The following is a 21,898-nucleotide window of genomic DNA, read 5'->3' on the forward strand; positions in this document are numbered from 1 at the left end:
CTCGAGGCTGGGGCGGCTCCTACGCCAAACTTTTTGTTGGCGCCAGCAAGCTGAATTGCCTGACTAAATTGTGCGGGTGCCTAACCTGAAAGGCTCAAATATATGAGGAAAAAGACTTGACCTTGATCGACCAGTGAGAGATTTACAACGCTACAGTTTTAACGTCTTGGTCTCACTCTCATATCCAGATTGGTGACTTATATACGGAGTACTGAGCAGGTCAATTTTTAGTGCATATTCATCTCGCACTATAAAATATTATTTGAATTATCTCTAATTTGCACTCTCAATTTTTATTTTATATATTATTTTTTCTCTTTTGTTTATTTATTTTTTAATAAAAAAAATTTCCTACGATGTTTTCTCCAGGATCCCAAGAATCGATGACTAACATTCAAATTTCTGCAGTTGGATTGAGTTTAAATTTCTCTCGGCCTATTGTAGCCCCGGATCCCGATATTGCCTCGAAATACCCGCGTATGGTAACATAACTCTTGGCATCAAATCAGAGTGTGCGACGAAATTATATTTTGGTTGTAGATCAACGAGATACAGATGCATATACAAAGACACCATCTCCCCTCCAACTTCTGACACATCCACTCTGCAGCTATTAAGCTTGTCCGTTAAGCGTAGAAAGCGTCTACAGTATCTACTATATACTTTGCTACAGCTTGTTCTCCTGAATTTGCTACCGGACATCTGCTGCAGTCAATATGAGACCCATCTTACTCCAAGGCCATGTACGGCAAGCCCATTTAAATTCATTCCCTTCTCCGCAACCTAGCCCCATGTTTTGTTCCAATTTCTTTCCCGGCTAACGTGTGCGGAATTTGTAGGAACGGTCTATCAATCAAATAAAATTCAACCGTGATGGTGATCTTCTGTTCTCAGTGGCAAAGGACAAGACTCTTTGCGCTTGGTTCTCCGCCAATGGCGAAAGATTAGGCACATACCACGGACACCAGGGTGCCCTTTGGACTGTCGATGTCGCTCCAAATAGTGCTCTCGTTGCTACTGGTGCCGCAGACAACACCATCAGACTCTGGAATACGAAGACGGGCGAGTGTGTTAAGGTCTGGAACTTCCCTACAGCTGTCAAGCGGGTGGAGTTCAGCGTGGATGGCAAGCGGCTGCTGGGCGTGACCGAGAAGCGCATGGGATATCTGGCTACTATTGTGGTGTTCGATATACGGTATGGAGACAAAAATGGAAACAACTTGGATGACCAGCCTGATGAGCCTACACTGAAGATTACATGCGAAGAGAGCAAAGCAACGGTTGCTGGGTGGAGTTTCTTGTCGAAATATATCATTGCTGGACACGAGGATGGTAGTGTCAGCCAATATGACGCGAAGGTACGACTCACGATAGGATCTATGTGCACGTTTTGTTGGGCATGTGTTTCATTTTTCTATATTTACACTTTCATCGTAATCACAGACCGGAGAACAACTCGAAAACGTCCAAGCCCATGAATTCGACTACCAAATTAACGACATTCAATTTTCACCTGACAGAACATACTTCATCACTGCATCCAAAGACAAGAGTGCCAAGGTACGTCCCAGTTCCATTCCGTCTCAAAATTATAAAAGAAGACAAAGAAAATTTACCGAAACATACAACTAACATCAATACCCAGATAATCTCCGCCCGAAACCTCGCCATCCTCAAAACCTACGTAGCAGACACACCGCTCAACACCGCCGCCCTCACTGTAAAGAAAGAATTCGTAATTCTCGGCGGCGGCCAAGCAGCCATGGACGTCACCACGACTGATGCCCGCCAGGGTAAATTCGAAGCCCGCTTCTACCACAAGATCTTCGAGGACGAGATTGGCCGCGTCAAGGGCCACTTCGGTCCCCTCAACACAATCGCCGCGCATCCGTTGGGGACAGCCTATGCATCTGGTGGAGAGGACGGATACGTCCGTGTCCACCATTTCGATAAGCCGTATTTTGATTTCATGTATGAAGTTGAAAGGGAGCAGATGCGGAGATAAGAGTGTGTTCGGAAATGTTAACGAAGTAGGTGTTATGTAAAGGTTGTTTGAAGATTGGGTGATAACTACTTTTCCGTCCGCTTCTCTTTTGTTTGAGTCTCAAGCTCTAGTTTCTCTACCTTTATGCCATTCAATTTTAATGTTGTTCACAACGCTCTCATATGGATGTCTGTGATTTGTTGTTAACTTTTGCACTTAAAATGGATTTCCTAGCTTTTTTTCATTCTTTCTTGTTCTTTTCCTGCTTCTGCTGTTAAGGGTGGTCTGGAAAACTTCTTCTTATTCCTTGAAATGAAGAGAGAGCTTTTTACCATGGATGCATGTTAAGTGTTTGATGTTGAGATGGGGAAGAGCCATAGAATGTCAAGATCTCTGTCGTGAGTTTCTGCTGTTAAAAGCTTTGTTTCTTTCCTTTCAGTTATGTCTTTTTTTTCCTTCTTTTTCCTTTTTTCTTCTCTTTTTATTTTATTTTTATTTTATTTTTATTTTTATTTTATTTATTTTATTTATTTATTTATTTTTTTTTTTGAAAAAAAGAAATCCCAAAGGTCAGAATTGGTCAAGTCCTCCCTTCTACTTTAATGTTCATTTTTGAATGGGTAGAGGACATGTTTCTACGGAATCGGTTGATTCAACGACTTGACACCTCGATATCACCCCTTGATCTTATATGAAACAAAATCTAGGATTTAATGAAATTAAATGCTAGGCCTTCGAGATAGCAGCATGAAACAACAGCCTATGGACTGCATTATCCAGCTTTCAAAAATATGAGTTCCTTCATCACCTTCATGATTGTCTTGATTTCTTTGTCGTCAGAGTTTCTCACATGCCTCCTTGTTTCCTATTCCTGTGCTGTAAGCATTGTGGCCATTGCAGTGATTGCCAGCCAATTGCCCCTGACCGGTCGAGGTTAGAATGATATGAGCGGAAAAGATATAGGCTTTTGTAAACGCTGCACCCACCCACAACCAGACAAAACTAAGGCCCCTTTTTCAAAATAGTGCGAGAAGCATGTCTAGTCACCAAACATGGCATCAGATTCATATTTGCACCCTCTTAAGTGAGAGCAAGATGGTTGGCTTTTATTGTTGTGAAACACTGAAATCTGAATCCCTTGAAATAATGCCGAGATCAAGGACTCGTGGTAAAGATGTAACTCTGTGTTGCTCCAAGCCATTCCACAATGGCCTTTCATCCACTCATATATCGCCAGCTGTCAGATCAAGGAGCCTAAACACATATGTTGATACGATATCCTTTCCTCTTCCATTCTCCCCTCCTCTTCCATTATATCTTCCATGTATTTTCAAAGAAGCACACATCGATAACTAACTTATGCTTTTACATTCATCTTGGCACAAACGCACAGCAAGAACATGCTGTATAGCCCCTGAATTCGAAAAGGGGAGAATACCCCATGGTCTGATGCCTCCTTAGCAAACCTGTAATGATGGCGACTATTCCCCCCACAGAGAAACCACTTGGAGAGAATCTTTTTCGCTGTCCAGAACCCGTGACGTATGCTATTAAAACTCCCTCCTGGTTTTAATTGCGAAAGGCCGTCACAGTACTGGAGCCCATTCATCAATGCTCCACTGGAGTGGTTGTTTGAGATACGTTCAAACTAATTTGTTCTTCAATTTTGTTTTTCTTTTCAGTTATGTCTACTCTGAAAGTCATGTTCTCTCTCTTTTTGATACCTCTGTCTTAAGTCATCATATCATTCTTATATTATTTTCATATTTACTTCTCCTTACGGCTTCTTCCTGCAGGTGGGTTGCCTTTGTGTGCAGCGCCAAACCATGGACTTGCTCATGGAATCTCCACGACAACTAGCCGTGCAGTCAGCCTAATTTATGATAGCTGGCTGCATCCATGCGCTTGAGTTTTACCCCCTCTTCTTCCACTGCTTCTGCTTCTCTGTTCTTCTTTCCTCTTTTCCTATTCTCTCTTTATGTTATTTGCCTTCTACTGTCGTCTCAATTCATCGAAACTTTCCCCCCCATTTCCGGTGCACTTGCAACAACCAGCACCTGACAGCCTGGCTACATATCTAGGTACCTACCTAGATGCCAAGCAGCTGGCCAACTTTGCAGTTTACAATAAGCTTATACATTAAGGGCGCGGGCCCTACAGATGCGGAAGATTCCGTGAATCATTTAGCCCACTCCAGAGGCCCTATTTCCTATATCACCGTAATCCTTTTTTTTTCTTTCTCCATCCAATGACGACCAGAGACTTTGACGACGGTGACTTGTACATGCAATGGGGTCTGTCCATATCCTACTTCTCGGCATTTCTCCCCTGTCCGCACCGTCCTTGGGGAAATCCGCCACGCTGAATGGAACTTCGATATACTCATGCACCCCAAACACATAAGTCACCCGCACACAAAGTGACAGCGGAAAGCATCCCAGAGCCAAAAAGAATGATGTATATAACGAGACTGATTGGATGAATTTACCACTTTCAGCCCCAACTGGGTCTTCCCTTAACCCCACCTCTCTGGATGTTTCCCCGTTGATTCCCAATGCGCGATGCAAATTACGCGAAAATTAAGAAGTGATGCTAATCACCATATGGACAGCGCTGAGGCTCTTTGCTCTCTGCAATCATCCCTTTTTGATAGATTTACTGTCGCCACATTTTCTGCCTCATCTCTATTGGGATGCTACTGAATATACACTCTCATCGCGTGGTTGCGCAGCGTCGACTTGGTTCGATATAGTTACCTTAGGTTGAATTTTGCAAACAATGGAAAGTTCCAACCTCATACAGAGCCTAGGTCCCTCCTCTAGGGCTATAAATTTCTTCTGTTTTCTGTTTCTTTCTTCTTGCTCCATTATTTCTTCACATCACATCCAGTTCTATATGCCAAATCTACATCCAACCTTTAGAGCCTCGAACTACATCTCATTATATAATGATCCTAAAGGCATATACATATCGCCTTACCACCTTCGAATACGTGTGAGATAGCGACAAAATCTTTTGCATGTGGGTGTATGAGGAGAAACAAAATACACTCCATATGTGGGCAAAGGCCCAACTGTGTGGCAGAACCAGGGCCGGATGAGGTTGTGCCCAGGGTCTGTCCGCCATGTGCGGCTCACAGAGACAAGCACATTCTCATCATAGCTGCAGTGGTTGAACTGTCTCAACAGGAGGGTTCGTCGAAGAAATGGACAGTGGCTAGCTCTAGGGAGGAAGGCCACAAGTTTGAGAGCATGTCCCTCCCTTTTTTCTCCTTTGTCAGCGTCTTCGTTGATTCACAAGCTTACACCAGACCAGCATTCTACAAGTAGCGTCAGATTGCTCCAAGGATCGATCGAGCAAGAGGAATGCATAGTGAGCAGGGTCACATACCATGTGCTGTTTATTTTTCGCTATTATTTTCTTTTTCTTTTTCTTTTTATTTTTTATTTTTTGCAAGTATATATGTATTTACTAGAAAGATATGATTTCATATTGACATTAAATATTGAGATAATGTTATATTTATATCATTAATTTTAAATATTATGCTCATGTTTTTCTTAAATCTTCTTAATTTTATAATAATAAAAGTTGAAAATTGTTTTATAAGAAAGATTTAGTTCTTAATGTTTTTTAAAATTTAATCATTAAAGAATCAATTTATATATAATAAACTAGATATTAAAAATAGTTAATAACTAATATATTTAAACAAAAATTTATTAAAAGAAAATATAAAGAAAAGAAAATAAATACTATTCTGAGATAGAGTCTTGATAAAAAAAAAGTTAAATAAGAAGAATAGAAATTCAAATGAAAATAAAGAAGTTATATAAAAATAATAAAAATTTATATGAATAGAATATAATCTTTTCTAATATTTTTCTCTATTCATAGAAATATCAATATTCTCAATAATAGTAAAGAAAGCATTGAGAGTGATCAGTAGTTACAGATGATTTATATGTAGTGAGTATGATATTATTTTTTAATATAAATCTGGACTTTTAAATCAGCTAAGTATAATCAACTCATTTTACAAGTATTTTTTTAACAGCAGCGATTTACTTATTGTAAATTTTTTCTATTTTATATTCAAATTTATTATTCTCTATATAACTCTAATAAATATTAATTTCTTTAATTTTATCAGAAAAGTAAATCAGTAGCAACTCATTAAAGAAGATTCATATAAAATATATTATGAATATTGTATATAACGTTGTGACGGTTAGCCGGCGGCCGAAACTGGCGGTTCTCGCTGCCATTTTTCGACGCCTGCTAAGCGCCGACCCTGGATCATCACGTGAAGTAATCACCACGACAACGGCCCTTTTCTCCACGCACGCCCACGATATCCGTGGTTCCTGGCGCTGAATTTCGTGGCCCTCCTTCACCCTTGCTCACCCACTCGCTCACCCTGCGGAGGGGGGAGCCGTTTTTGACGCTTCACCATGCCAATTCCAGCTCCCCCTTCAACCATCATGTTCTCTCCGGTTCCAGGCTCTGTGGCCCTGGTCATGTCCTTTCGATTTCCCATTCTTCTTCCTAAGAGTCGCTCTTGTAGCTCTTCTGGGCATCTCTTGTGCATGAGAGCACGTACGTACTCAGTTTCTCATTCTGGCTCTCTCTGTGGCCGAATTTCCCTGGGTCTCGATCATGGCGCGTCATTCTCGCCCGGCTGGGCCTGACAATGAAGGGAGCAAAAGCCAGAGCAATGTTATCTCCGTCCTGGATGCCATAGCGGCCCTGGAGGTCAGCTATTCAGACAGCGGGTATGAAAGCAGCGCTGCCAGCGAGGATGAAGATGACGACGAGGGTCAACTTCCCGCCGAACACTATCTCGCCCTGGCTGAGAGTCTTGATATCACCCAGCTTCGACAGAAGCGGTACATCCCCAACACCTAAGAGAAGCTGGATGAGACCCGTGGTTACTGGGAGAGGTAGGCAATGGCTCCCTTGACCCTTGGACCATGTTTGAAGCTCACCAGGACCTCCGAGCAGGTATTGTCGGCACATCAAGGCTAACGCGGCGAAGAAATGGAGCGAGATCTCAGACTCAGACCAGACTGTTCGCTTCCTGTATTCATTCCTTAGTTGGCGATGCGATATCCGCCATGGCAAGGACAACCGTCACTGTCCGGGCATCAAACGCAAGAGCTCATTGGAGACATTTTGGAAGTGGTGGCACCTTGTCCTCAAACAGGAGACAGCGTCCGGACTCAGCAAAGATACGATTGTCAAGGTGGAAGATGTGAGGATCTACATTTCTCATTTCAGAGCACCCCACAAGAAGCATTGCTAATCTCTCTTGTAGGCACAGGTGGCCAAGGAGAAGGAGCTGGAGCTCGTGGGGCGGCCAAAGAAGAACATGTACATTGAAGATGTTGCTGAGTTCGCCCGTGTCGTCCTCACCACCACAGAGATGACATTTGTCTGTGGCTGGCAGCGCATTCAATTTCTGTTGTTCCTGCAGCTTGCAGCCATCATCGCCAGCCGTCCGTCGGCGCTCCTCCACCTTCGGTATCGAGACATCGTCCTAACCCTGATCCGAGACCCCGACGGTGGACGCCCCTGGCTGTTCATATACTTAAAGCCAGAATTTACAAAAAGATTCCTGGGAGATAAGGCGCCGTATGGGTTTCTAGTTGTCGCGGCGCCGCCTGGTTGACTGACAGAACTAATAGGAACGAGTTTAAAATTCCCGAGATCATCTTTGATCCAACTCTGGTTCTCAGTCCGCATGTCACCTTGCTGACTATGCTCTTTCATATCAAAGGCTTCAAGTCAATTTCGACCACTGGGCCGGTGTTGGATTCGGCAGAAAAACTCTACAGTGTCAACGTGCTGGAGGGAAAGGGAGAGCAGCGGCTACTACTACAGGATGAATTTCTGGATAAGTTTGTGTTTTGCCAGACAGAGCCAACGCCCACTGGATTTCAAATTTGCTTGGACTGGATGTTGACTGCAGCCGTGGTAAGATCCCGCATGCGTAGGGCTGGTGAGATCACAGGCTTTGAGGAGGTCGCCCACCCGCACAATCTCCGATATGCTGGAGCTAAGGCTTTTAACAACAGCGGTGAGTACCCTCCGGTCGCTTTGTGTTTCAGTTACGTCAAAGGGCTAACAGTGAGCAGAGGAAGTTTCGGAGGCTCTCCAGAACGTCATGCTCCAGCACGCGGATATCCGCACCTTTGTCAAACATTACCAGGTGGATGTCGACGTCGACGTCCAGGGCATCGTCCGGAAAACAGGCTCCCAAACAGCGTTGGTGCGATTTGCCTGCTCAATGAGTGCGTCAATCGACCCCAACCGGCCGTATAAGCTCTCTCCTGAAGAATCGCGATCCCTCAATAACCTCCCAATTGTCCTTGCCCGGCAGGATACGGTCAAGAAGCGCAAGCAGGAGTTGGAGGATCGCGAAGCTGAGCTGGAACGTGTCAACAAGGTGTGCAAGACTGCTTTTGGGCACCTTGACGACAAAGCGCTCGCCGAGTCCCACCCTGAGGTGCTGGAGAAACTGGAACTTTTCCGCGATCGGGCAGCAGAAGCGGGTCAGAGCACCGCCGGGCTGTGCGTGAGCTACGTAATGAGAAGCAACGGCAGCGGATCCGACGGATCCGTGAGAATCTTGAACGCTATAAGAACGAGCAGCCTGTGATTGACCTTGAACGACAACTGGCCGGGAAGCTGGTGGATACCAAAGTCATGGACACCTTTGGGCAGGGAGGCTTCATGCCTCCTGAGCACCTGGTGTTTGTGGACCGCGTGCTGGCCATGCCGGGCACCACCCTTGAAGCAGAATACCAGAGGCGAATCAACACAATCAACGCAGGGGTTGCATTCTGTGGTGTGGAAGAAGGACGACCGTCGCGCCGGTCCACCCAGTCCCACGGACGGCCGGTGCCTGATGATGATGATGATGATGACATCTCCCCTCCAACCAAGCGGCAGCGGCGCTTGACAGAGGACGATACCGAAACTGTTTTGCGCAAAGCAATGGACTCCGTGCGGATTGACCCACGAATGGACTCACAAAAAGAGCAGCGGCCTCGGGTCTGCTTTCTCTGCGTTGGGAATCCTAATTGCTCGCTCAAGGACCGGATCAAGGAATACGCAACGCCCGGATCACTCACGAGGCATTTCCTTCGAAGGCACGTGAACCCTCCATGGCCTGCTAACGGGATTGAGTGCAATGTTTGTGAGAGGGAGGTGCTCCCGGCCAAATCTTCTCTTTTGAACCACGCAGAGACTGCCCATGGAACTGTTGTGCGGGGCCGCATTCAGGAGACACTAGCATTTCAATAATCCGTCTAGCCTTTCTAGGCTTGTATCATAATAATAGATTCTAGATCAGGCAAATTTTAAGATTGAGTGTTTTCAGTCCCAGTTTATGAGTATTCTCCTTTTTGTAACTTAACATGATTAAAGAAGTGTGAGAACCACACATTATTATCATCCTTGAGGATGCAGGCTATCGGACACAACCTTGGTATCCAAGGTGAGAGCTGCTTGCCGAGACAAAGTATTTCCCATCTAGTAACTCTTGATATAACCGGTAATATCCTGATGACATGATCCACAGGTTGTTGTATCAGGAGAAAGGAGTCTGAGCAAAACCTATGTCCACATAGAAGGGTTTTCCACTCCAGTGGGATGATATAACATGTTGAACATTGACATTGATGCTCCAGCTCGCGGACTTTGGCCTCAAGCTTGCTTCTCTGCTCATTTTCCCTAATCATTTCCGCACGCAAGTATCGCACTTTTTCTTCCAGCTCTTTTATCCTTGCATGCTCGGCTTCGAAAACTCTGCGGATTCCCTGGTTTGCTATTTCCAATCTCAAATATCAGCATACAAACGGTCTTGTAAGAGAAGAGTTCTACCAAAACTGTGCCCAAGTTGGGCACTTTACATTTCTTCGGTGGCTGCGATGTTTCGGATACATCAGAGGGTGCTGAGCTGTCAAAGAGAGCCTCGTACATTGCATAGCTGTAGTCCGTACGGGATCTCTTTTTTCATAGCTTTCGCGGTGGGGACCAGGGTTCATCCACCTCTGCATCTGAACCATCGATGATGATGGCGTCGCGAAGCTGATTGCGGAGAAGGTCAGGTTCAGTCAAAGCCATGGTTGAAAGATTGGTGTGCCAGGTCGACTCAGAAAGGCTCGTACAGCAAGAAGGCAATTTCAGATCAGGAGAACCCCGGGAGTGGCACGTCTGCTCGGTCGCCTTGAACCACACAAGGACCCCTCAGCTGGTCTCAATCTTGCGGGGGTAGGATGGGAAGTGGAAAAGGAAGTGAAAGAAAGATGGATTCAGGGTGGGAGGGAGCCCATATATATACCCGGAGCGGGGAAAGCAGTCACGGGGCTTCACCTCAGGCTGTTCTAGCTCCTCTGCCTCCTTCCCCAGGGACTTGCCGTGGAAGATCTGCCTGAAGAGTATCAGAGCAAACAGTCTCAACCTCCCGGGATATGAAAGATTCAGCAGATTGCCAAGCAGAAGTTGAAGCAGGTGCAGATAGAGATTTTCGAAATGTCTGCCAGCAAGAGATCAAGTCCAGCTATGGAACGACTGTAGCCAGGTCACAAACCGGCCCCAAACCAGTGACCTGTTGGGGAAACAGCATTCATAGATGTTGTTCTGTATATTTGGTGTTCGTACGACAATAGCTGTGAAGACCCCAGACAAGAAAAAGATCTAGCCATCCTTCTGTTCGATAAGTTGGGAAGAGGCAGTTTTCCATATGTTCGGCGGTCGTACATGTACTTGTCAGCTATGAGGGCCTCGGTAATAGGCCCCAGCTGGGCTTCCTCGGATCCGCGTGGTAGGAGGGAGGAGGACACTGTTTTCCGTATGTTTGGCAGCTGTACATTGATAACCTTGAAGATCTCAAGGCAATAAGACCTGATTATCCCTTTGTTCAACTGCTTGTGGTCGGAGCTGTGGTGCGCTGCGGGTGGGCGAAAATTCTTCACCGTGGTGGTTGACCACAAAACTCAACCAAAACTGTGTCAAATTTCACCAGCTCTTTTGGACAGCTTCTCTAGCAGAATCTATTTCTGCATAGATACTAATCCCCAGCACCACGTAGAGGTGCCTGACCGCACTGGGGGCCTCGGTCGGTTATCATAGGCCAAAGCGAAGGTAAGACAAGAAGTCACCTCTTAATAGTCAAGGAGTTCAAGGTGCCCATTTGCCATTTCACGGAGGTACCACAAGCACTACTTCTAAATCCATGAATTAGCAATCAGAATGCAAAAGAAGTGATTCTTATGGATTTATCACCCATAAATCACTTATCTCGGAAACTGAGAAGATAACAATCTGAGTGATGGATATGTGTATGATTCCGAAATTCTGAGGAGAGAACTATGGATAGATTTATACCTACTGAGCTTGTCAAGGATTCCAAATCTATCTCTCAACAATTAGCATGCAACCACGTTCAAAAGGTAGCAGGGCGCACAAGAACACATCATCCAAACTTTGCCTTCTGACTTGAGAAGGATTCTCTCAGCTAGCACCGCTCTCTGCAGGCACCGCTCTTTGCATCTCACACCAGGATTCATACGGAGGAAAAAATTATCTTAACACAGTCAAGCCTTGCGTAACCTGTCAATTGTTTGCGGGAACAAAGAGCGGAACGGGATGCGGAGGGCGGTGCCTGCACAGAGAGTTGTCAGAGTAGATAGCAGTGCCGAGCGGAAGCAGCGCAGAGATGCGGAGTGCCGTCTTTCTTTCTTAACGCCTCACAGCTACTGTGGTAGGGTATTGTCAGTCAAAGAAGGGAGGTTATGTGAGAAGTAGGTAGCTCAACTCCGTCTTCGACTCTAGCACTTGATCAACTTTCGACGTTAAGCCATATCGATTTCAACGACGAGAGGCGGGAGAGCAATACACTAAGTGTCTTGGCAGGGAACATGGGTAGAGGTATCATGTGACTTGCATCATCCCTTTCTAATGGCTGGGGATAAATTGACCTCTACTTGTTGTAAGAATCTTCTCTTCTACCTACACAAGATTTTTCCGAATCCGAAGAGATGCGTCGTTTTCAGAGGATACATAATGTTGTTGAGCAGGTTGAGGAGTATCGTCATTGGGGTTATCATCCAGTGCACCTCGGAGATGTCTTCAATGAGAAGTACAAGGTTCTTGGAAAATTGGCGTTTGGTCAGTTTTCCACAGCATGGCTCGCAGTTGACCAGAGGTAAGCCATCTTGATGCACATTTCTTACTGTCATTAACACACTACCTAGGTTTCAGCAGCAGGTGGCTATGAAAGTGCTTAAAGCAAAAGCATCCCAGCAAAGCAAAGAGCTTGAAATCCTTCTTCACCTGTCCCGGCCAGAAGTTCAGCACGCTGGCAAGACGAATGTACTAGAACTGCTAGATTATTTCGAGCACCAAGGCCCTAATGGAACACACCTGTGCCTTGTATTTCCAGTGATGCTCTGTGATGGTGAAACACAGAGCCAGGACTCACACACCAGAAAAACTGGCTGAGAGCGGTTTCTTATCAGATTATCCTAGGGTTAGAGTATATACATGCTTCAGGCCTTATACACTGCGGTAAGTTTGCCTTTGTATTGACGTTAAACAATTACTTACCTTGCAAAAGATCTGCAGCCGGCAAATATCATGTTTACGAACCCGTACGCCAGGTTCTCTCTCTCAGAGCCAGAGTTCAGTCCAGTCGAATGGCTGGAGGGAGTAGCGGTTGATAACTCGGCCCCTCGATATCTGCTACCTTCGCAGAGGATTCATGCGACCCTTGACCAGATGGACGTCTCTGCTACTGAGGTTAAGATTGGCGATTTTGGTGGAGGTAATTTCATTTCCATATTCATTTTCGCTCATATGGAGCAGGAGGACATTATTGTTAACCATTAGCAGCAACATGGAGACACTCTTTTCATGGACAACAGCCTGTTACTCCTAGAGCAATGCGTGCACCAGAAGTCATTCGGCGAGAAAGTTGGGATACTGGCATTGATATATGGTGTTTGGGTTGCTTGGTAAGATGCCTCCCAATAGATCAAATTCGCAAAGCTCACCTAGGTGTAGATATTCCAGCTGGCCACAAATGAACCCCTTTTTCCGATTGGGGGTTTTGGAATGACCGCGGAGCAGTTTGATGAAAACCATAAGAATCTCATTACCGAGATCATTGGCAAAGACTTCACCAGTTTTATGGATTATTTAAGGCAGCGGCTGCCGCCGGAATCTCTACTGGAGGACATTCAGACGTTTGGATCATTCCTGTGCTGCATGCTTCAAAATTCTCCGCAGCAACGCCAATCTGCGACTCAGCTGCTGAGACATTCCTGGTTTCAGGAATATTCACATCGTGGCCACTGAGTTATGACTAACTCCTACATAGCATTCCGAGAATCTCTAACGATTCGGACGATAAAGGCTGCCGAGGACCCTATTATGAACTGATGCACCGAAGTTACGAACAGTTTTTGTGTGTTGGCTGGCTACCATACCTTAATGTCAGCTTACATGAAGGAAGGATTAGACAGAAGAGGGCGTCTATGGTATTGACTCTAAACCTTTATGGTGTGGAAAGCCTCTTTCTACGCAGAGAAGGACTATGAAATCTATGATTCCCAAAGCATGGAGTAGGAGAAAGGAACATGTTCAGGGTGAATCATTCTCCAGACTTTTTGCGCCGGTCAGTCATGTCGGCCACAGGTCGCAGTAATGCTTGCTTGAAGTTCCTTCTAGAGCTGAACACTTTGTTTGCAAGATTTTTATCAGTGAACAGGACTGTATAACTGTGGCTGGAGCCGCCGGCAACAGTGTATATGAGAAGGATATAGCTTAAAATTTAATCTCAGTAAATTCTCCCATACACGGTAGTGGGGCTCCGCTTAAGCTAGTTGGCATAACATGAAGGACTGCACGGCAACGTCTCCTTTTCTCGATTACATACAATACTTCCCATGTCGCGTAGAGGTATATTATATCACAGCTGCCGATACCGGCGTGATCGGAGTAGGTTCGGCCGAACGTACCCCCCGCCTATTTCTTCGAAGGGTCGACTGCCGCTGGCGCAGGGCCGATTCTGTCCTCTCCAGAAAACACCGCTCTATCTCCGGCCAGGGCCGACGGTCCTGCGTCATGCTCAGAAGGCGTGCATCGTCCTCGGGGGACCATCGCCACATCTTGTCTCCATGGGCCTTCCTCCTCTTACTGTGATCATGCCAAGTTTGCTCGATCTCCTTACGGGAATCTGAGATAGCTGGCCGCATGCTCTTATTGGAGTCAGGCGTGCAGCTCGCCAGGGCACCTTCAAACAGCCAAGAGAGAAACTGCAGACGCTCATCGAGTCGTAGAGATAGAAAGTGAGAACGAAGGGCGGTAAAGGAATCTTCCCCGGCAAGCGACGCTGAGGCAAGCCGAGGCCGCTTCATGGCCCGTTCCTCCAATTCCTGTGCCCCTCGCTTGAGGCTCTTGAACGGTTCGCCGCCGGAGTCTTCATCCACACCGCTGGAGCAAGGCACATCGGCCTCAGTTCTGTGTTGGGAGGGGTACAATTGTTGGTGATCCTGGATGTGAAGGCCGTCTTCCATCTGAGCATTACCATTCCAGCTGCTAAATCTCTCCTCGGAACCTTGGTGATAGTAGGGTGCATCACAGAACATAGACAGAGGAGGTTCAGGGTATGGACAGGTTGCCTTCGGTATCGCGAAGCTGTCGCCTCGCCGGACAGGTTGGTGTAGGTTGCTCGTCTCCCAAGGCCGAACGTCAGCAATGATTTCTGGGTCGATAGGAATGTTGCTCTGGAGAACTGGGAGCCTGAGGAATTCTTCTAAGCTGCCATCAGAGCTAGCCGTACTGGGCGATGATGGACCAGCCCCCAAAAGTCTCTCCCTCGAGGAGAGGCAGCTCAGTCGGGATATCAGTGATAGCCTGGGTGTCGCGCGCGGAAGTTTGAGGGGAATTTGATGTGTGATATGCCAGATCGTGCAGAGACAAAGCTCCATGCTTGGAGTTCTCCGAAGATGGCAGATCGGGTGGCGGTATTAATATTTCTCATGATTGAGCTTGGGCTGCCAATGGCGTACGTGACCAAGTGCTGGTGTCAAGAGAGACGCAAACTTCAGCCAGTGGTCTTTTAGGGAGATGATGTTTTGGAAGTGGCAGGGTGCGGCGGGGAGGATCATGACGGGGTTTAGGGGGAGGGGAACGCCTGGCAGCCGGGGAACGTGAATGGGGGTCTTTGTACGAGGGGAGTGGTTTAGGGTGAGGGGGGTCCCATAGCTTCAAGTCCGCATGAAATGTAGGGTTCATCTGGGCTGGATATACTATCTTTCACGTGTGTGAGAATTTTGGATCGGGAAACTGGAAGAAGAGCAGGGATTGAGATCAAAGAGAGACTGTGTGCGCGAGAAAATCAGGTCATGAGGTGCCCGCAATTCCAGATCGGTTGACCTCTTTATAGCTTCTTTCAGGGTATCGATGCCAGAGAAATGACGGTGAGATTTCCTCCGTTCCTTGAGCCTTGCTAGAGGAGGCTGACGTGGCTATCCCCGTCGGAAATGACTCCTGAAATGACGCCTAGGGATCAATGCCCAATGTCCTATGCCAATCATGATCAATTATCACAAGTTCCAAGGTTCACATGTCCTACTTGCACTCCCCGACACTACCCCCCTGGGCCTGGCTTGCAGACGCATACTGCGGCGAAAGGGATGCGGCAATTTTGGCATTGGTCGGGGAACAAAAGCAAGACCGTGGAAATCAGCCCCAGTGGGCCAGGGTGACACTGAACGGGAGATGTAGCCCGGCGATCCAGCCTGGCCGATACAGTGGTTTCATACAGGAAGAGGAAAATCCCCTTGGCTGAGGCTCGCGCTGCGAACGATGGACTGGCTCCAAGGAAGTGTAGGAAGTCTAGAAAGTCATAGGAAATTGAGGGAAATCAAGAGAGCAAAGGAGCCGTGAAAACACCAGAAGCAGAAAGAGAACATGCATCAGCTGCTCCAGAGTCACTGAATCGGACGACTTGACGAAAACCATCACGACATGGCTGCAGGAGGCCCCCAGCTGCCTCAATCACCCGAGCGAGCGAAGTAACACCGTGAGGGGCGGTGTGGATGGCTTAGAAACCAATGAAGCAACAGAACGGTCGTCTGGATCCGGCGGACGGGCGTTCGGTGACTCTGCGGGAGCAGGGAGAAAGGGGCAGAGGCCGGGTAACACAGCAACATCCCTGCAGGGGGAAGGGTGGGAAGGGGACAGTGCACCTGGGCGTGAGAGACAGGACGAGGGGGAAAGAGAACGAGAAAGTACGTCGTCGTTCGAGGGAGCAAGGCCGGGTTTTTATAGATCAAGTGACGGCGTTGGGGCGGCGTGAGATGGCGCAAAAGCGGCGAAACAGGCACCATCCCTGAAGCAGCAACGGCGATACCGCAACAGGCATGGCGCACAAGGCAGGCCAATGGACGGAAGGCTTGGCGGGCTAGGCGCCCCGCTAACCGACACAAAAGATACTAAGTAATATATTATAAGATAACACTGAGATTGAGAAGTCAACAGTGCTGTTGTGAGAATTGTTTCATGAGAAGTCAAATGAGTAAACTTAACTAGCTAAGAGAGCAGATGAGCTTATGTTTTAAGAATAAAAAAAATCTAAATGATCAAGAATACTTATGAATAGATGGAGAATTATATGCGCCTTCAATGAATCTGATATATTAAAAATGAATTATTACTAACTCTCTAAACAATAATGTAATTCCACACCGAGCGAGACACCCCAGCGAGTGAGAACACCATTTCAAAATATCATCTAATTTAACTTCTCTTTCACTTCAATGTACAATTATGCCATCAATTTGCAATAAAAATTCTTCAAATTCTATTGAGAGAGGGGAGGCTTGAACGTGCAATAAATCTATTCAAAATGATGAAAAACTCTCAATTTGTGAAGCTGCACATCTATTTGATGTTTTATCTTCTACTCTTGGTCATTGACTGAGTGGCAGACCTGCACAGGTGAATTTACACTCAAATTCACACAAATTAACTCAAACTGAAGAGGATAGGCTAGTTGAATGAGTGCTGAATCATGTTAAATGAGAATTTCCCCCCCAGCCAGCATTTGTTGAGGATATGACTAATTATCTTCTTATATTACAGAATTTCATCATCTTTACCATCTCTCCTCTCTAGGTCAGCAAGAACTGGATTTCAAGACTGATTAAATGCTGTACAAAGCTTCAAAGTTGCTATTTCAGATACTATAATCATGAGCAAGTCAAATGTGAAGATATCAGAGTTATACAGAATTGATTTAAAATCTTGAAGACTACAATTGCTGAGCATAAGATTCTATCAAAGAATATATACAACTTTGATGAAACTGGCTTTGCTATAAGGCTCTGTGCCACTACTAAGATCATCACTAGTGCTGAGTGCTATGATTGGGCAAAGCTCTTACAGTCTGAGAATCATGAATGAATGATTATGATTGAGGCAGTCAATATATTAGAATGAGTTTTATCCTCATACATCATTCTCAAAGAGCAGATTCTACAGAAAGACTGATTTAACAGACTTTCAGACAGCTGAAGACTTGATATTAGCTCTAATGATTGAACTATGAATGAGATAGAAGTCAAATGACTTACTATGCTGTTTATTTCTACTGCAAGTTCATGCAGAATTGACACTCATAGTCTTCTTATTCTGAACAGATATGGCAGTCATCTTATCTCAGAATTCAATCAAATCTACAAGAATAATGCTATTATATGTCTTTGTATGCTATTTCATTCATTATATCTCTTACAGTTACTAGATATGAGTGTTTTTACAGTCTTAAAGTGAGCATATGAGGGTCTAGTTCAACAGCAAATGCAGCTAGAATTTAATGCTATTCAGAAGACAGATTTCTTAGAGACTTATTCTACAGCATGTGCTGAAGTCTTCAAACTGCATACTATTCAAAATGACTTAAAAGCTACTGAAATAGTGCTCTTTCAATCTGACTACATTCTTCAGCAGCTGGATATTCAACTCTAGACTTCTATCCTCTTATGCAGCAGCTCTAGCAATTCAACCACATTATAAATACTCAAACACCTAGTAATCTCTAGCAATTACACCAGCAGACAAATAAGATCAAATATTTAGTGAAAGATCAGCCTCAAGACTTTGTGAAAGACTTTGATTAAATTATCAAAAATCAAATTATCAAAATCTGTAAACATGAAATGATCAGCACCACTATTCTAAAGAAGTAATATTAGAATATATTTAATATAAATAAGATAAAGAAGCAAAAATAGACTAGATCTAAATGTTAAATTCAATATACAAAGAGTCTCACTAGGCAGAAACTTCAGAATCTTATTATTTCATCTGCTGTATCTGTTGAACAGTCTGTCATTCAATCTTCTGAGCCTGTAGTCTCTTGAGTTTTAGATCATACTCAGAAGCATCACAGCAGTACAGCAACTACAATTTATCTGATCATAAGAGAATAAAATACTATTAATCTAGTGTAATTTAATTTAATTTAATTAGAGAGAGGTGAGTGTAAATATTTCAGATTAAAATCTAGTTAGTTGAAATATGATGATTTTAATATCTCACTCAATGAGATGTCTCACTCAGTGTGGAATTATATTTAAGTTAAATAGCTAGTTTTATGTTAGACTCAGCACTGAGGCTAGATTTATCTCCCTCACATAATCATACCTCATATGTAACTATTAGAGTCTAGACTTTCTATTATGAACTAGTCCATCATACAATAGTATATAGCATCTCTGAAATAGACTATCAATACAATCACTTCAAATGTTCAATAGATTATAACTTAAATAATTATTTTTTAAGAGTCTTCTGTATTACTTTCATACTGTATTTCTTCTTCTTTTTTAATCTAAGATATAAATCATTTTGCATAGACTGCATTACTAAATTTCAGTAAAAATCTAACAAAAAATGACTATTTTGAAAGTTTTAATTGTAGAAAATAAATTGAATCAAAAAGAGGTAAACAGATGTCTTCAAGAACTTGAGCTATAGAATCATTGAATATGTCTGCAAGCAACAACATGAATAGAGATGAACATGAATATAATACATCTATTTCTGAGTCTAAAGAAGAAACTGATTAAAAAATGAAATAAATATAAATAAAAACAATATAAATATAATGTAAATGATAATAAAATACATAAAAAGACAGAATAGACAGATAAAAAGACTTATACTAAAACTAGAGAAAAACTTAGATTTTTTATCAAATACTATTAAGAATTTTATCAAGAATAAAGTTGATGAATTTTGTAAAAATAAAAATATTAAATTGAAAGAAAAGCATATAGTTATTCTCACTAAAGTTAATTATTTAAAATGAAAAAGCCTTATTCTTGCAGATATTTATTTGATTCAGATAAAAAATATTCTCAACAAATAATAAACAGTATTTTATATTATAGTTTCTCTAAAAATTGAGCTTTAAAATAAGAAAAGTAAACTTCTTTACGTAAGAATTTTTCAATTTTTGAATGTAATTATATATGATTTTTTAGAATTACTGAATGAAGATTTCTATCTAGCACTAATTATATGAAAAAATCTTACTCAATGCTATACTATATCTTATGCAGAAGAATATCTTTAAATTATTAAAAAATTAAAAGATTTACAGCTCAAAAATAATAATTTTCATATCTATCTTGCAACTTTTTAAAATTTAAAAATAAAATTTATATCTCTAAGTAAAAATTGAGCTAAGAATATCTATTATAATTTATTTATACTAGAACTAAGAGACTGATAATAGAAATTTATTAAATTGAAGTTGAATGATTTCTATACCATCAAACAGAGCTCTATTCAAAATTTGAATCTTGATGAATTGATAAATTAGTTGATTACTCATGTCACTATTACTATAACTCATCTCAAGTTATTTGCTGTAAATGTCATTACTAAATAATTTGATGAATGTTAATATCACTACTGTGAGAATATAGAGTATATAATCAAATACTGCTGATTCAAAAACTCAAATTTTATAAGTACTGAATAATAAAAGTATAATAAGAAGTGTATTAAAATATTAAAAAATAGAGATAGAAATAAGACTAAGAATAGAGATAAGAGTAAAAATAGAAATATAGAGAATCTATTTATAAGTCAGTTAAGTCAAGCATTCTTTACAATAATTTCTTCAAATATTGAAAAAGTTTTGAAAAGTTAGTCAGATTATGAGTAAAATAAGAAAAAAATTTAATGAATATAGCAATTGAAAAATGAGATAGATTGACAAAGAAGATGAATATAATTAATTTAAGCAAAACAGTAGCTAGTTCAAGAGAAGATGTTAAAGTCTAGACTTTTTATTATGAACTAGTGTACTGTACAATAGTATATAGCATCTTTGAAATAGACTATTAATATAATCACTTCAAACATTCAACAGTAATCAGTGAATTAATATAATTCAATTATATGAATTTACTCATATGATTAGAATGAATTATGTTGAATGTCTAAAGTGATTGTATTAATAATTTATCTTAGAGATACTATATATTATTATGCAGTATACTAGTTCATAATAAAAAGTCTAAACTTCAATAAATTGTTTATATTCAATCACATGATCATGTGAATTAATTATAATCAAGACAGACTTTGATATCTCTTTTTTCTTATCAATTTTAGTATTTCATTATATAGCAGTTAGCAATACAGAGTGATTCTTTTTCATGCAGTTTGCATTCATTTTCTAATACTTTATAAAATTTAATTAGTCTTCTTTCTTTTATGAATATATTTAAATATCAATTTATCTGATTTAAGAAAAAATAATATTTTTTATAAAAATAATCATTTTATTATTTGTATAATAATCATCTTATCATTTTAAGATAATTATCTCATATAAAACTGCAGTAATTATTTTGTTATTAGAATAATAGTAACACTGTAAAAAGATAGTTTCTAAAATGTAAAAAATATCAATATCAAAAAAGTTATATATTTTATATAATAGATATCTAGTAAAATAAATAATCAATTTATTTAAATATTTTAAAAAATTTAATTAGATTTTATCTTCAACACTATACTATTAAATGAGTTATAAGTAGTAATTAATCTATCATTTTAACTTTTATTGAGTTATTAATTATAACTAGTTAATTACTATAAATAATTAAATTAGTTTGTATTAAGTTTTAAAAATTTTCAAAATAATACACCTATTTAAAAATATTAAAATTCTTTAAATTGTAATTATAAAAAAGAATAAATAAATTAATTAATTTTAATATAATAAATAAAATATTAATAATAAATTAATAACTAAATTATTTAAATAATAGAAAATTTATTAAAATAAAAAAAATTATATATTAAAATAAAGTCTTAATAATGAAGAAAATATTAATTAAAATAATAAAAACTTCAATAGAAATTAAAAAATTAGATATTAATAATAATAAAAATTTATAACTAATTATAAAATTAAAGTCTAAATAATAAAAAAAATATAATATATTTTTTATATTATATATAAAGTTTAAAAGTTTAAAATATTTAATATATATTATAATAATAATAATAATATTTTCAATATATTACTTTAATAAGAAAAATAAATAATTATATATTTAATATTAATATAAATATATTTCAAATTAATATATTTTTATATAAAAATTTTATTATTAAAAATATTAAATTAATTAAATAGACTATATAATTTATTAATTATTATTATTATTAATTATATTAAATATAAAATTATTACTAACTTTTTAATTTTTATTTAATAATTTTTTAATAAAAACTTTGAAATATATATATATAAATTATAATACAAAGTGATATTATTATAAATTTATAATTAAAACGAAATAAATAAATAATATT

The 21,898-nt window shown here is 41.1% G+C and overlaps 6 protein-coding genes across 6 annotated transcripts; 4 read left to right on the top strand and 2 right to left on the bottom strand.

Moving 5' to 3' along the window:
• Nucleotides 1-716: 716 nt before the first annotated feature.
• On the top strand, nucleotides 717-2,005 carry PADG_04251 (eukaryotic translation initiation factor 3 subunit I; the record flags this gene model as incomplete). The annotated part of the gene is made up of 4 exons (XM_010761477.1): nucleotides 717-743; nucleotides 840-1,358; nucleotides 1,444-1,560; nucleotides 1,646-2,005. The coding sequence occupies 4 exons, from the start codon at nucleotides 717-719 to the stop codon at nucleotides 2,003-2,005; spliced, it is 1,023 nt and encodes a 340-aa protein (XP_010759779.1).
• Nucleotides 2,006-6,643: 4,638 nt separating this feature from the next.
• On the top strand, nucleotides 6,644-9,292 carry PADG_04252 (uncharacterized protein; the record flags this gene model as incomplete). Its single annotated transcript, XM_010761082.1, has 6 exons — nucleotides 6,644-6,873; nucleotides 6,986-7,238; nucleotides 7,302-7,618; nucleotides 7,672-8,063; nucleotides 8,119-8,561; nucleotides 8,630-9,292. 6 exons carry the CDS (start codon nucleotides 6,644-6,646, stop codon nucleotides 9,290-9,292), a joined length of 2,298 nt encoding a protein of 765 aa, XP_010759384.1.
• A 429-nt stretch (nucleotides 9,293-9,721) lies between these two features.
• PADG_04253 (uncharacterized protein) lies at nucleotides 9,722-10,114 on the bottom strand (the record flags this gene model as incomplete). Its single annotated transcript, XM_010761083.1, has 2 exons — nucleotides 9,722-9,961; nucleotides 10,040-10,114. 2 exons carry the CDS (start codon nucleotides 10,112-10,114, stop codon nucleotides 9,722-9,724), a joined length of 315 nt encoding a protein of 104 aa, XP_010759385.1.
• A 1,916-nt stretch (nucleotides 10,115-12,030) lies between these two features.
• Nucleotides 12,031-13,348, top strand: PADG_04254 (CMGC/SRPK protein kinase; the record flags this gene model as incomplete). Its single annotated transcript, XM_010761084.1, has 6 exons — nucleotides 12,031-12,197; nucleotides 12,247-12,433; nucleotides 12,511-12,559; nucleotides 12,609-12,815; nucleotides 12,884-13,005; nucleotides 13,055-13,348. 6 exons carry the CDS (start codon nucleotides 12,031-12,033, stop codon nucleotides 13,346-13,348), a joined length of 1,026 nt encoding a protein of 341 aa, XP_010759386.1.
• Nucleotides 13,349-13,956: 608 nt separating this feature from the next.
• Nucleotides 13,957-14,982, bottom strand: PADG_04255 (uncharacterized protein; the record flags this gene model as incomplete). The annotated part of the gene is made up of 1 exon (XM_010761478.1): nucleotides 13,957-14,982. The coding sequence occupies one exon, from the start codon at nucleotides 14,980-14,982 to the stop codon at nucleotides 13,957-13,959; it is 1,026 nt and encodes a 341-aa protein (XP_010759780.1).
• Nucleotides 14,983-15,620: 638 nt separating this feature from the next.
• PADG_04256 (uncharacterized protein) lies at nucleotides 15,621-16,495 on the top strand (the record flags this gene model as incomplete). Its single annotated transcript, XM_010761085.1, has 3 exons — nucleotides 15,621-15,748; nucleotides 15,986-16,287; nucleotides 16,380-16,495. The coding sequence occupies 3 exons, from the start codon at nucleotides 15,621-15,623 to the stop codon at nucleotides 16,493-16,495; spliced, it is 546 nt and encodes a 181-aa protein (XP_010759387.1).
• Between the last annotated feature and the right edge of the window lie 5,403 nt (nucleotides 16,496-21,898).

Source organism: Paracoccidioides brasiliensis, assembly GCF_000150735.1.
Source record: "Paracoccidioides brasiliensis Pb18 unplaced genomic scaffold supercont2.4, whole genome shotgun sequence".
NCBI classification, from domain to species: domain Eukaryota; kingdom Fungi; phylum Ascomycota; class Eurotiomycetes; order Onygenales; family Ajellomycetaceae; genus Paracoccidioides; species Paracoccidioides brasiliensis.